This window comes from Coccomyxa subellipsoidea (genome assembly GCF_000258705.1).
Source record: "Coccomyxa subellipsoidea C-169, whole genome shotgun sequence".
Lineage (NCBI taxonomy): Eukaryota > Viridiplantae > Chlorophyta > Trebouxiophyceae > Coccomyxaceae > Coccomyxa > Coccomyxa subellipsoidea.
Window position 1 is genome coordinate 128426 of NW_005178033.1, and position 14303 is coordinate 142728.

A 14303-nucleotide genomic window follows, 5' to 3' on the forward strand; every position below is an offset into this window, starting at 1 on the left:
CGCCACATAGGTGGGGGATTCTCACAGGCAGGATTAAATCCCTTGAGGAGAAGGGTCGAGATTCAAAGCTCGATTCCGCGCAACTGCGAAAGTTTACGTCTGAGCTGCTCATCGATCGCCCAGGCGCAGCGTCTTTGTAAGAAATCGTATCTTTTCTGTGGACCTCATGTAGCCCAATTTGTTTTTCCTTCATCAGAGCGCTGCTTTATTGCTATCCGTGCCCCAGTACTACGCAAAAGCTAGTATTTAAAGTACCATGATCCCTCGCAGAAGTTTCGAACCGTTGGCTTAGCTTGGCAACTATGGGTACGAAATACATGTCGCAGATAACTCTGGAGTATGTGCGGTCTTTGGCCCCCAGTCGGAAAGGTACGACCTAATGTATTATTCAAACTGGTGTGCAGATATACAAAAGTACCACCTAGTGGCATGTAATGTTCGACTTTCGCTTGTGTATGCCGCACAACCGAAGACGTTCCAGACCTAGCAGATCGTGTTGGCGTTGGCAGCGCCATAAAGCACTTGACTAAAGCATGGCATCGCACCTTGAGCGATTGACAATCTGTGCACGGCTTTGCAGACATTCAAAACGGCCTTGGCGTGATATCACTGGCTGCAGTGTTATATGGAGGTGAGGACACTTCTAATCCAAGTTGCCTGGTTTGCAGCGATGGTTGTGCATGCGCTTCCAGGCATTGGCCCTTTTGCAACAAGCCACACGTAGTCGCCGAGACATCAGGCCTTGCGCAAGTATATCAGAATTAAAACCTGGTGATCATACGTTCCTTCGTACCACATGCAGGCATGACATACCATACGATGGCTCCTGAAGGCATGGGGCAACTCTGTCTGTTGCAGGCCTGTTTCTTGCAGTGGGAAGTACTTTCCTCCCGCCATCTGGAGAGTGCTGGAGCATCGTTCTGATCTGGGCCGCAGCTCATGTTGGCGGGTACTGCATGCATAGGGTGAGTCACTCTCCATGACAGCTATGCGGTGCTGATGTGTCACCCCGTCCGCTGCAGACAGATGCAGGGGTCTTGCCATTTGCACATTTTGTGATATTCATGATGCCGATTGAAAAGTTATATGCTGCCGGCCTGCCGGCAATTCGACGTCAGCTGCAGTGTTCAAGCTGTGTCAGCATGCATGCTGAATGCGCATTTGGCCACCCCACATGCCCCTTACTCAAGAGGGAGGCTGCGAGTACTTTCAGCTGGGAATCTGCGATTCGAAAGAGAAACATTCAAAATCCATACTCAAGTTCAAATTCAAATTCAAATCGGTGGCTGCAGGCTGTGCCGCAGATGCCGCCCCTGATGGGCATGCTGGTGGCGGGGATCATCTTACGTAATGTACCGAGTGATCTGGTGCGGGGGCTGAAGTACAGCTGGGCCAAGGAGATCAGATATGGCTGCCTCGCTGTCATCTTCCTCATGTCAGGCCTGGAGCAAGATCTCGAGGTGTGTCACAGAGATATCAATACTCCTGCGCATGAACGTATCATGGAGTACTTCACACAGCCTGTATGCAAAGTCAGAACTTCCCTGCCCCGTTCTGACTGGCGGCTCACTCAACCAAGTACCGAGCCCACGGGCCCCACCAGACAAGGTGGAAACGTGGTACTGGTGTTTAGCGTCCAGAAAACTGCCAGTTATCCACAGCCTGTGATGGCTGCTAACTAGCCGTCCACTGAGGGTGCACCTTAGCTCTTCAAAGGTGTTGATATCGAGGCGTAGGAAATGCCTTCGAGGGATCAGGATTCCCTGTTCCCCTGATATTTCTTGCTGCAAAACACAGCACTCACCATCGCCGTGAACCCGGTCTATCCAGCCTCAGAGGGTTGAGCCCTGCACATGCTTACCAACGGTTGATTGGGTCTTGCTTGGATCTGGCGAGTCCAACAAGGGGTAGGATTATGGCAGCCTTCAACTGCAGCTTGTCTGCAGGACGCACCTTGCCTCTTGGCAGGAAAAGCGTGTTGATAATAGTAATAATAATAATAATAATAATAATAGTATGCTTACTATGCATATGCCTCCGATTGGATGATGCCGTATTCTTCAGAGCACCGAACCCACGGTAGAGTGGGTCTTGCTTGGACCTGGCCAGTCTATCAAGGGGTAGGATGCATGGCAGCCTTCACCTGCAGCTTCTCTGCAGATGCACCTTGCCTCTGGCATGAAAACTCGTCTAAAAACAATGAAAATCCTCACATCGGCTGTCGGGTGTTGAATACTGCGCGTGTTGCCACCAGGTGTTCAAGAAGGTTGGTGGTGCAGCGGTGAGGCTGCTGCTCTTTCCTGGCATTGTGGAAGCGCTAGTCTCTGGCGCTGTGGGCATTGCTGTCTTCAAGATGCCCGCTTTGCTGGCATTCGCGATGGGCTTCATCCTGAAGGTGCGCCTGCTTGTCTGGGCTATCCCTATGCTGACTATGCAGAGGTCTCGTTGCCGGAAGACAGCGCTGGTGATCAAATGGCACAAGCATTGTTGCAGTGTGAGGAATGCCACAAAGCACAACTGGCTCGTTGCAATATTATTATTATTACACGCTTTTCCTGCCAGAAGCAAGGTGCGTCTGCAGACAAGCTGCAGTAAAGGCTGCCAAAATCCTACCCCTTGATGGACTCGCCAGATCCAAGCAAGACCCAATCAACCGTGGGCACAGTGCTCAGTATTTTTCCGCCCCCCGCCAGCTGGGGCCATTGCAATATGTTCTGCAGATAAGCAGCAGGAGACCTAGCTGCGCTTCAAGCGAGTGACACAATGTTGGAGTGTGCATGCATCCAGAATAATTCCGAATTTTTTCATTTTTGTAGGGTTTAGGGTTTTTATTTATATATATTAAAAAAAATGTTTTATAGTTATTATTTTTTTAGGATAAGTGGGTCTGTGTCTGCACACAGCCGGTGGACCCAGCGATTGCAATATCCATCATGTGCGGCTATCAACGGGAGAAACGGGGGGTGGCTAAAGGTGCGCACTCTTGGACATCAAGGGTGTATCCTTATTTTAGCTCGAAGCCCGTAACACTCCTCAACCAGAAATTCACCGGAGTGAGAAAAGACTACTTCCTGGCACCTGCTGCACCTCTTAGATATTGACATGTTGCTACAAATCCTGTACGTGCTGTGTCATCTCATCGATGTTTATATCTCTGAATGCCTCTTTATGCGTGTCAATCCCTCATCTGCTGCAGATTCTATTGATGCGTGCAGGTATCCCCTCCCTGGTGGTGGCTGCAGCCAGCTTCGACGACCTTGTGGCGATCACCCTCTACACCATCTTTATCTCCCTTGCCGTGACCAAATCCGACGGCAACCTCGCATGGAGCATCGCCTCCGGTCCGCTCAACGTTGTCTTCGGCCTCGCGCTCGGCGGCGCAGGTGCGCGCACTGTAGTACCTGATCACATGATCGCTTAGTAATGAGGGCCACAGATCACTTGCGACGGCCAAGCCATGCATATTTCTTATGGAGCACAACCACCTCCTACTCACCATGTCATGTGATCAAATTACTGATGTGCGACAATAGAAGCATGCAAACTGCATGCATGCAAGGGTTGTGAAAGGTGAGTTTTCCTGGGCAGGAATTCGCGTGTAATGGGTCTCTGAGCAAGTGGATTCTGAGCCAGTGTTTCTACGAGTGCTCAGTGGAGGCTTAAAGGGGTGTGTGTTGATGTAGGTGCACTGATCTGCTCTGCCACTATCATTTGGAACAGCCATGTCAAGCGTACACTGGCCGTCCTGCTCATCACTCTTCTGCAGATGTACTTCATGGTGCGCGCTTACAAATTAATTTTGCAGAGTTTCTTTTTGCCACAGAATGACTGCACTCAAGCCTGCAGTGGCTGCCAATATGCCTTACACAGGACAAAATGGAAAGCCTGAGACAAGAGCCACTGCATGATAATAGTTACTCACACACACAATAAAACAATTTTTTGCTTTGTGGGGGGATGCATGCCTGATTGCCAGCCATGCGTTGCCGAACATGTCAGCACAACAAAATGGGCGCATCTTTTCAGCATGCTTAATCGTGCATGCTGTGCTTCTCTGGAAACTGTGCACAATCTGCTTACCATAACCCATCCTGTCGGTGTATTGTGTCTGGTGTACGGTGCATCGATGAATGCCTAACAAAGAAGAGATCAAGTAGAAATCGGATTTCCACCCCCACAGTTCGCCCGCATGTTTTAGACCGCTGTGCTGGCGCGCATGCAGGTGACGTTTGACTTCTCAGGGGCGGGCATTCTGGCGGCAATTGTGCTCGGGGTGACAACATCCACGCTGTGGAGCAAAGGGTGGCCCAAAATGCTATCAAGCGGTGTGCTCCCCCCTTTCGTGCGATGAACTGTTGAATTGCAGGGGAGCGCAGCCTGCAATCCGCACTTCAGGTCCAAGTCTTCATGCTGATGTCAACATCAGTCATGGATCACAAGCTGCAGTTGATCTGCACAGTCTGCCATTTTTTCACATTTGACGTGACCACAATCGTCAATAAGTCTTGATGTGAGGCCAGCTTGCTTCTTGATGTATGTTTCAGAGTAGTACCAAGGACCTCTTTGGAATCGTCAGTGGACCCCTGCAACGACTGACCAAAAGGATGCATTGGCGCCTTTGATGATAACGCAAATTCGTATCTTATCTCTTCTTATCTTCATCTTATCTTGTTTTTATCTTCTTCTTATTCTTCTGGTGGTTATCCTTTCCATCAACTCTGGCCAGCTTATGCCGCGCACAGGTGCCAGCGACAACCACTCTACGATAGTGGAGCACTATGTGGCGCTGTTCTGGCGGTGGGTGGCCCAGCCTTTGCTCTTTGGCATTGTGGGGACTGCCATCAACTTCAGGAAGATCCAGGCCTCCACCATCCCCCTCAGCGTGATTGTCATCCTCTCAGGTGAGCGCCTCTGTTCCTTTTTGTAAAAAAACATTAACATTCAAAATTTGAATAATTTTTTTCGCGGTTCAATCCAGCTGGCCCCGGCTGGCAGGGGCGGTGTGAATACTGAGCAGCGTGCCCACGGGTCTTGCCTGGATCTGGCAAGTCCAACAAGATGTAGGATATTGGCAAGTTTCAAATGCAGCTTGCCTGCAGACGCACCTTGCCGCTTGGCAGGAAAAGCGCATGATAGGAATAACTAAGATTTTCACCCAGCTAAGAAAGTGTTAGAAGGTATTGTGCTGAGGAGGGGTGTGCGCTGGCGCCTGGCCTTAAAATGATGGTCATTGGCAGGCCGATGTATAATTTCACCAAGTCTCAGTTTCACTACTGCTAGCTGCAGCATATTTGTTGACATTGCTAGAGGGAGACCAAAGCACAGAGCTGGGAGTTGCCTGACAGGACCGAAATGACAATTATGTGTCGTCCGCATAGAACTCAATCGCGCTGAGGTGCATGTTGTTGCTTGTTTCCATCACTACATTGTAAGATGTATCGTTCGCGGTTTCTATATCTTTAGGGTGAGAACCCTGAACCCTGATTATAAGGGATCTGCCTCGTAGGCTGGCTGGCGCGCATGCCGACTTCGTTGCTGAGCGTGAGTTGTGCAGGGCTGACTCTACGAGAGAAGGCCTTTGTCATGTTTGCATGGCTGCCCAAAGCCACGGTGCAGGCAGCGCTGGCATCAGCCCCCCTCGACAGAATTTTGGTGAGACCAGAACACTTCCTTGAACACTTCACATGATCTCAAGACACACGGATCCTCTCAAGAGTGTTCAGCGTCACTTCTGCGCGCCATTTGATCCATGTTGCTTTTCTTGCGCGTTGGGCACATCAGAATTAACTCTTAGCAGTGGCTAGTGTGCTGATGTAGCTGCGTTGACTGAACCAGTTGCTTCAGTCCAAAGGCCTTGTGCAATGTGAACATAAAAGACATGCAGTATTGCTTGGGCCCAGCATTGGAAGGCTATGCGCTTTGGGTGAAGCCCATGCTAGTATCGCCTTTGGATGTAAGTGCGTCAACATTTGCATCCGAAAGAGGCATGATGCACGGCAGCTGAAAGGAAAACTGCATAATGGTCTGACTGGAAACTTGACATGCACTTGCTCTCGCAGGATGAGAACAAGGGGCAGGAGTATGTCGACTGGGGCGACCAGATTCTTGTCACAGCGCTGTTCTCCATTATCATATGCGCTCCCCTGGGCGTCGTCCTTGTATCCCTTGCTGGGCCACACCTCCTGAAAAAGGTGAGCTTTGAGGGGATTTCCCAATTGATCTGAAGGGAAGGAAGTATACAAGTACCCACCGTACTCATTGCTTGTCAAATCCTTGAATGATGTAATCATCTGCAAAACATTTAAGTTTGTTGTTCACAAGGCTGTCATGTGTAACCTGCTGTTTGGAGTCTGCTATGGGGTGGGTGGGAATCTGCTGGTACAAAAGTGCACTGCCAGTCTTATTGCATTGCCCGTGTTGATGTCATGCCTTGAGTCAGTGCATGCAGTGATTACGCAAAGCCAGAGAGAGGATGTGCTTGCAAGGCAGATTAGTCGCTGTGGAAGCCATGTGCTGAGAGCAGAGCTGTGCTTTGCAGGACAAAGACACAGTGAAGACTGGTGACATTGAGGCCTCACGGTTGGGCCCAAAACCGCTGCCCATCGTTCCAAAGCCATCAGTGGAAATTTTTGAACGCACCAACTCGCTGCCAGCCATTCTGCCCTCGCTTCTGCATGATGTGGGCCTGCATCATGTGGCCCCACCTGCAGAGCCTGACACGTCTCCAGATAGAGGTGGGCCTACTTCCCAACTTTTCTCTGTGTTTCCAATAAAATCCTGATGCTAGTGGTCATGTCTGTGACTGGTCGAGAAGATACAAGAACCAAGAAGAGTGAAAAGGTGTTTCTTGACGTATGTGGTCCTTAGGCCTGGAAAACATGTAGCTATATCACTAATAAAGAGTGCATGCAATGCTCAGAGACACCTTATGCCAGTTCTGCTATTGAGCACCTTTGAACTGTGAGCAGAATGGGTGTTAAATGGTTTTGTGGCGATGCTGCCAATCTGCTCCCTCTACCTGGGGCTCAGCTTGTCAGGCAATTGATGAAGGCGCCAAAAGGAATGGCCTTCACAGCTCCACCTGCTTATATATAGCATTGCCCTTGAACTGCATGCAGGGGACTCTACATCAATTAATATAGAGCCGAAATCAGTTCATTTAAAGTCCCCTGCTGCATGATGAACCGGGGGTTTATATCTTCTGGGATTTGTCTCACAGGGGCTTCAACGCATGTGGAGCGCATAGTCACTCCTTTCGCCACAGTGTCAGACGCCGCTGAGGACGACAGATTCGAACATGGATCGCCACAGTATGCAGCATCTGCTAACAGGTATGCCTTCCTGGGTGCCAATGAAACCTTGAAGTCACAGTTGCACCATTCGGTCAGAACACTTTTTGGGGACCGTAAATACGGCCGAATATACGGTCATACGGTAATGAAATATACGGAATATGGTCAAAAACGGCCTATTTTGGCCCAAAACACCGAATATACGACCGAATATTCACCGTATGCCGAATGGCCGAATCCGTATGGTGCAACTATGCTTTGAAGTGCTCTGGGTTGCTCAGCTCTGCTTGGAAGGCAGCCTGCAAGCTAAAGGACGCACTGAGGGTCCCAACTAAGAGACTGTTAGAATCCGAGGTATGCGGATTTCCAAGGCGCTGCTCAATCCGGCGTTCTGCAAGATTTCAATTATTATTATTGTTATTATTTTATTATTATTATTATTACTATTATTACCTGCCTATCCAAGCCAGATTAGGCTTAGATTTCAATTGCTGTCCTGGAATCCAGGTGACTTTGGTGATGTTCTGTGAGACAATCTGCAGTCAAAGCCTGCCAAATTCCTGCCCCTTGTCGAACTCGCCCAAGCCCAGTCAGAGCTAAGCAAGCGTGGGCACGGTGCTGAATGGTTTTATAAATGCTCCCCGACTGGCGGGCCATAATGCTTCAACGCTCCAGCAAATTTCGGTGATGTGTCTGCGCAGTGAGGACGCCCTTGAGGAGGAGCTGCTTGCAGACCTGGACCATGACATCCACAGGTGAGTCATGTTCCTAGACAGCTTTAATATAACACCCACTTAAGCTCAGTGTTCATGGAGAATGGAATTGAAAATTACAACCCTGTGCAGCGCCCCTACAGGCATCCATTTGTGCCTTGCAAACTGCGAACGCTTCGTACGTTCTGTGAGCTTTGCATTGGTGCAGCATTGTGCATGCATGAGTCAGCTTCCTCATGATCGTCTCAAGTGTCCGCAGTGCGGTGTCAGACCCCTCTGCTGCAGGAGTGCAGGCCTAGTGATGCTGACAAGCTGTGCCAGATCTGGGCTCCAAGTTTTGAAAGTATGAGTGATTGTTTTCAGAATATCAGTCCTAAGGACGAAGGTACGTCAATGGCTCCAAAGAGAGGTCTGTGTGGCGCGTCAAACAGGAACCTGATGGCGATAGAGAGGGAGGCGTGGCTGCTGGAAGTGCAGCAGGTGGTGGGCGTGGCAGCTTCCAGGGCAGCTGCCCAGCGGCTGCATTCGGCGGTACGGGAACTACGGCACCAGAGCGTGAGCGGGAACGCCTCCGCGCTGATGCGCGTCGACGGCGCGCGCGGCTTCTTCCGGCGCAGCAGCCGGGGTGTATAGCATGCATCGCTTTTAGCTTTCAAATTTTTAGGGTTTGGGGTTTATAGTTGTGTATATAGGAATAGGCATCAGAGATTTAGCGGCAACGCCTCTGCGCTGATGCGTTGACGGCGGGCGCAGGAGCATAAGCAAGGGTGTATAGCAATCACCACTGTGTGGACAGGAGGTGTTTAATCGAGGGGTGTATACTAGCTGTTTCTATGCAAGTACATGCATCTCCTGCCGGAGGCAAGGTGAGTCCTGCAGGTAACGGCCTTCACAAACCCTGGAGGTGACGAATTGGTGGGTGTGCATACGTGTGCTAGCAAATGCAATTGAGTGCTTTCTTACAATTTGCAGTTGGGTTTTGGGCGTCAGCAAACAATCGCACTGAAGTAGCCACGATCGTGAGTAGCCAGGTTTAAACTTGTTAAACAAGTTTGTCAGTGACAGACTCAGCCAGAACGCCTTTGACTGCGCAACTGTCTGCTGCACTCAGCAATGCATGCAAGTGTGGTGCACCCTGGGCCGGTGCCGTGGTGCGCGCATTTGCAGTCTTCTGCAGAACTTGTGTACGTATAGTAGCTAGTTTCGAAGAATTACCATGACGCATACTGGAGTGAAACCAGCATGACTGTCTTACCTGCTCCTTGCAATTATATCGATCGGGAAGAAGACCACTGCTCTTGACTTTATATGATTCCACTCTCCTCACTCCAGAGATGTACCATTTACGGCCCTTGGCCTACACGTAGCTACGGATCAAGGTGACGATGGAAACTTCAGAGAGATGTGGAATAATGCAAATCATTGCATCGACTGGTGGGGTCTCTCTAGCGGCTTGCGAAAGATTTCTGGTGCTTGAAGGTTGCTGTCTGTAGGTTGTGGGCCCTTGCAAACGATCCTCGAAAATCTAATCTGTTCTTAAGTGGAGGTTGCTGTCCTGCTGGACACCAGTAAAATGATTGAAGTGATTTTGAACGATCGCTTGGGAAAGAAGGTCCGCGTCAAGTGCAAGTGAGTTTCCATCTTTACCAAATACAAAGGAAACTAGCACAGGATGTTTGCACTGCACAAACCTTGTAAAATTTTTCTGTTCTACGCATTGTAATGTTCAATATGCTGGAGTAGTGTGTAGTTGCAAGCTTGAACGGCCCACATCACATGTTGCCCCCTGCAGCGAGGACGATACCATTGGAGACCTGAAGAAGTTGGTGGCTGCACAAACCGGCACTCGCCCCGAGAAAATCCGCATCCAGAAGTGGTACAATATCTACAAGGTACCTCCGCCTGCCTCTCCCACACCTGTGGCCTGTGCACTGTGCCCATCACAGAGGTGCTTCTTGCAGATGGAGAAATTCTTGAGGGGTGCTCATAATCAGCTTCCTGTGGCTGCTTGAAAGGGTATTATGTGCGTCTAATGCTTGCAGGACCACATCACGCTGGCAGACTACGAGATCCACGACGGCATGGGCCTTGAGCTGTACTACAATTAGTTCCCACTTCACATGGTGACATAAGCAAGGACCGTCAAAGCCATGGAGCACTCGCAGCAGTGGCTCCAGCCGAATGAAGCCGCCCACACTCTTGCAACAGACACCAATGTTGCTCCCATGACCGCTGAGAGCAATGCCGGGCCCACGATGGCCGACCACACCCCTGCCGAATCAGTACAGCAGGCCGAGCCAGTTTACAGCACTCCTCAACAACCAGCAATTGCTGCAGCGCCTCCTGCACAGCCCACTGCGCTGTCAGACCGGCTGCAAGAAAAGACCATTGACCATTTAGCCGCTGCGAATGCTTCACACGAACAGTCATCCCCAAATAAGCCACCTCCGCACGAGGCGGTGCAGGCAGCACCTGCAGGCAATGCAGCAGCTGAAGCAAGTGGCGGTGACTCGCCAATGCCTGATCAGATTGCAGAGAGCAGCAATCCTGTAGAAGAGCAGCAGGAAACAGTGCAGCCGATGGAGATTGATCAAGCGGCACCAGAGAGCATACCAGTAGCGGCTGCCACAGGGGTGGCGGAGGGCAGGAGCGATGACCATGGCATGGCGCTAGCAGAAGGCAGGAGTGATCAGCACACAGCTGCAGGAGTGGGAGCTGCTTTGGTTGGAGCTCCTGAACAGCCTAAGGAGCAGCCGATGGGTGCACAGATGGATGCAGATGAGTCAGCAAAGGAGCAGGAAGCTGCAGGAAGCTTCCAGCAGGGCACAGCTGCACCTGCCGGTGGCAGTGGTGGGGCGCAGGCAGCAGGGGCACATGGAGAAGCGATGGGGGTTCCACAGAGTGTGGGCCAGGGGTCACAGGAATTAGGAGACTATCCTGGGGAGGCACACGGGGTGGCAGAGGAGGGGCTGGGAGGGAATGAGGGTGACAAGCGTGAAGATATATCCGAAGCCACCTTCGCCAGCCCTGCAGCAGCAGTGGCAACACCTCGGGTGGGCCTCTTTGATTATATGCCAAGGAATTATTTCCGTGCCTGTTGGTAGCTTAGCGTGGCAAGTTATGCAAATTGGCTCCCAGGTGGCAATTGACGGTGATCTCCACAGCAGCCACACATTTTCCGGACACGAAATTTTCTGTTCTTCATGGGAGTGTGGCTGCCGATGTGGATACCTTTCAATTGGTGCTTGGGGTGATTTCAGCCATTGGATGTCGCTGAGCCACCATGTTTTGGAAGGGCGCAATCTGAAATCGTCAAGCAATGCAGCTTTTACTCTCTGGTAGCTTCTCATATCTCTGAACATTATGCTAGTCGAGTGAGAGCTGGAGTCAGAGCAGATGTAGGTGACGCATCTGACTGAGCAGACTGGATGCTGACTGGACAGGGGGTCGCGTCGGGCGGCCGGCGCCACGCGGAGATAAAGCCGGAGACGGACGCGAACGCGGTCGTCTGGGCGAAGTCGCCGCGCTACCCTTGGTGGCCCGCGCAGGTGCGGGGTCAACCCTCCCAGAACCCTAGCTAGTCAAAGTGTATGTATCGAGCTGGTGGCCTAGAGCGGAAGATGGTGCACTCCTATCACAGAGTGCATTGCAAGAAACCCAATACGACACTCAAGCTACATGACAGCTGGCTCGTCATGCTTCAACAATAACCAGCCTGAGCAGTGTACCCAAAGCCTCGGCAAACACTCAGTCCTGCTGCGACTGTGGCAGCAGCGCATGCCTAGCAGATGATGGAGAATTATGCGTGGCCTTTTTGAGAAGCTGCAGCTCTCTTGACAAGGCCGTGTTTGGAAGGTGCTTGTCCAAGCTACTGCCTGGAGAGTCATAGCAGAGTGTTCAAGTGTGGCTCTCGCCCTCGTATTCTTCCTGAAATGTCCGGCTGCATGCATGCGTGCGCTGCAGCCCTTCCCTGCCGCTTGTCTGCAGGCACACCTTGCCTTCGGCAGGAATTTCAAAGCACTAAGAACTGTGCGGTTCGGCACAACCTCATTTGCATGCATTTCTGGCCCAGAAGAGAGTTAGGATTGCCAAATTCTTGACGGAATGCGGACACATGAGAGTGTTCGATGTAATAAGGGCAGTGACAGACTGCCCACAAGACCAATGAGCCTCAGGTGGCTCCCAGCAGGTCTCCAAAATGCAATAACAATACTAATATAATTGCTGCATGCATGCGCAGGTGCTATCGCTCGCAGACCCCTGGATCCCTGCTGACATGGACGCCCCCCGCCGCGGCGCCGTGCCGGTGCGATTCTTTGGAACGTACAATTTCGCGTGGATCGAATCGCAGCGCGCGCTCGGGCCCTGGGGCGACGGCACGGCCGACGAGCGCGCCACCAAGGGGAAAGTCAAGGTGCTCTTGGATTGTTTGTTTATTCTCTGTCTCTGAGGATCTCTCTGTCTGTCTTGGTTTGACTGTGCACTCAAGCTTCATGTTGTCTGCTTTGGGATGCCTCTGTCTCTGTATTTTGAGTTTGCAGCCGATGGAGGTGCCTTCGTTGCGAGTCTGCTTTAGGACATGGCATTTGGTCTGAGGGCTTCATGCAATCCTAGCTGGGTGTGTATCTTGTTATGTTTTCTTCAGATAGACAGTTTTGGGTGCCGTGAATCAGGAGTTGTATTCCATCCGCCACTGGGCGCTTGCTTCAAATGGTCGTGAGACTTGGCAGGTCATAGTTCCTGGGAGTGGGATGCCGAGACTGGCAACCTTGCATGCAGGCGTTTCAGACCGCGCTGGACGAGGCGGTGCACTTTTTGGGGACGGGGGAACTGCCCCAGGGGTTTGACAGGGCTCTGCTGGCGGAGGGAGGGGACGCCGCCGAAGACGCGGCCGACGGCTACAGCGGCAGCGGTGGCAAGCCCCGGCCAAAGCCGCGCGATGGCAAAGGCGTCGCCAAGAAGGACGGTGCGCGCCTGACTTTTTGTCTTTCTCTTTTTGCACTACAGTCGATAACAGGGATGCTCGAAAGATCAATCTCGCCAGGGTATAGGGCTGTCACCAGGAAGGACAATACGTGAAGAGCTCTCAGTTGCAATCCAGTCGCAAAAAAGGATGGTTTTCTCAAGAATATCTCGCTGGGGATAGGTTTTACAGCGGCCAGTCCCAAAGAAAGGGCAAGCAGAGCGCAGGCAACCTGGTGCCTCGTAAGGCTCTACGCACGACACAGTTTCAATTACTTCGTTTGTGTATGTTGTGCAATCTGCTGTCGCCTGACATGATGCCCAATTTCTGCAGGCAAGAGGGCGGATGTGAAGAGGCGAGAGACGGACAAGGCAGCGGCGGCCGCTCGCGCCAGCGCTCTGCGGAAGCTCAAGGTTTGTACCCATGTCACAACGCCAGAACCCCCACTTTTCTAACACCTTGCTACTGGTAATGGGGAGTGGCATATGCCGGCAGACGCCTGTGCCAAAGCTGGGTTGCAACTTCAAACGCACATCCCCAGCTTTTGCCTTGGGAGAACGTCGGCATGTGCTTTCTTTCCTCCCTTGTAAGTCGTCACATGTTTCATCATGAGACCAGGGGCACATGATGTGGCTTTTGCGCCCTTGTGCTTTCTTGGCTGCATGTCATGTCGGCGATGGCATTCTTCGGAGGAACAGGAGCTCCTGAACTGCCTCAGTATGTTCTCCACGATATACAGCTGTGACAAAGCCAGGCCTGGCCATGCATCCCTGCTTTTCCTACCAGGTGCATTCATGTTTGGCAGGTCCAGCTGGCAGCTTGGGGTCCAGGGGATTACATGTATTCGGTGGGTCCAGCTGGCATCTTAGGGTCCAGGGGATCACATGTATACAACAGAGTAGTCACAGAGTCATTCCCCCATGCGCACAGGCGATGCGGAAGCTGGGCCTGGCGGCCCCAAGGGGCTCTCCGTACGCGGGCGCGCCGTGCCTGGACGTGGCACGCGCATGGCTGGACATGCTGCAGCGCCAGCTGGCAGAGCAGGCACAGCGCGCAGAACAGCGCGCGGCGGCAGCTGCCACGCAGATGCGCGCGCACGAGCAGCAGGCTCTCCAGCATCAGCTGCTGCAGGTGCGATAGCGGGAAAGCCTTGTGATTATGCTACATGTGATTTATGCTACATGAGCATTCAAAATTGAGCTGAGAGTTGTTGTGTATGACTGGTTTGTGCAGCGCAAGCTCCAGGAGCAGGCGGCGCATAGGATGTACGTGGAGGCGCAGCTGCGGCAGCACCACCAGCAGCAGGAGCAGTTCCGCCGGCTGCAGGCGCAAGCG

General features: G+C 51.9%; 2 protein-coding genes across 2 annotated transcripts; both read left to right on the top strand.

The window, feature by feature from the left end:
* Window positions 1-1304: 1304 nt before the first annotated feature.
* Window positions 1305-9066, top strand: COCSUDRAFT_24131 (hypothetical protein; the record flags this gene model as incomplete). The annotated part of the gene is made up of 13 exons (XM_005646612.1): window positions 1305-1460; window positions 2255-2395; window positions 2904-2973; window positions 3216-3383; window positions 3684-3778; window positions 4223-4325; window positions 4743-4901; window positions 5507-5652; window positions 6060-6191; window positions 6539-6734; window positions 7220-7331; window positions 7994-8047; window positions 8437-9066. 13 exons carry the CDS (start codon window positions 1305-1307, stop codon window positions 8636-8638), a joined length of 1734 nt encoding a protein of 577 aa, XP_005646669.1. The 3' UTR covers window positions 8639-9066.
* Window positions 9067-9578: 512 nt separating this feature from the next.
* On the top strand, window positions 9579-10113 carry COCSUDRAFT_55823 (ubiquitin-like protein; the record flags this gene model as incomplete). The annotated part of the gene is made up of 3 exons (XM_005646613.1): window positions 9579-9634; window positions 9798-9897; window positions 10048-10113. The coding sequence occupies 3 exons, from the start codon at window positions 9579-9581 to the stop codon at window positions 10111-10113; spliced, it is 222 nt and encodes a 73-aa protein (XP_005646670.1).
* Between the last annotated feature and the right edge of the window lie 4190 nt (window positions 10114-14303).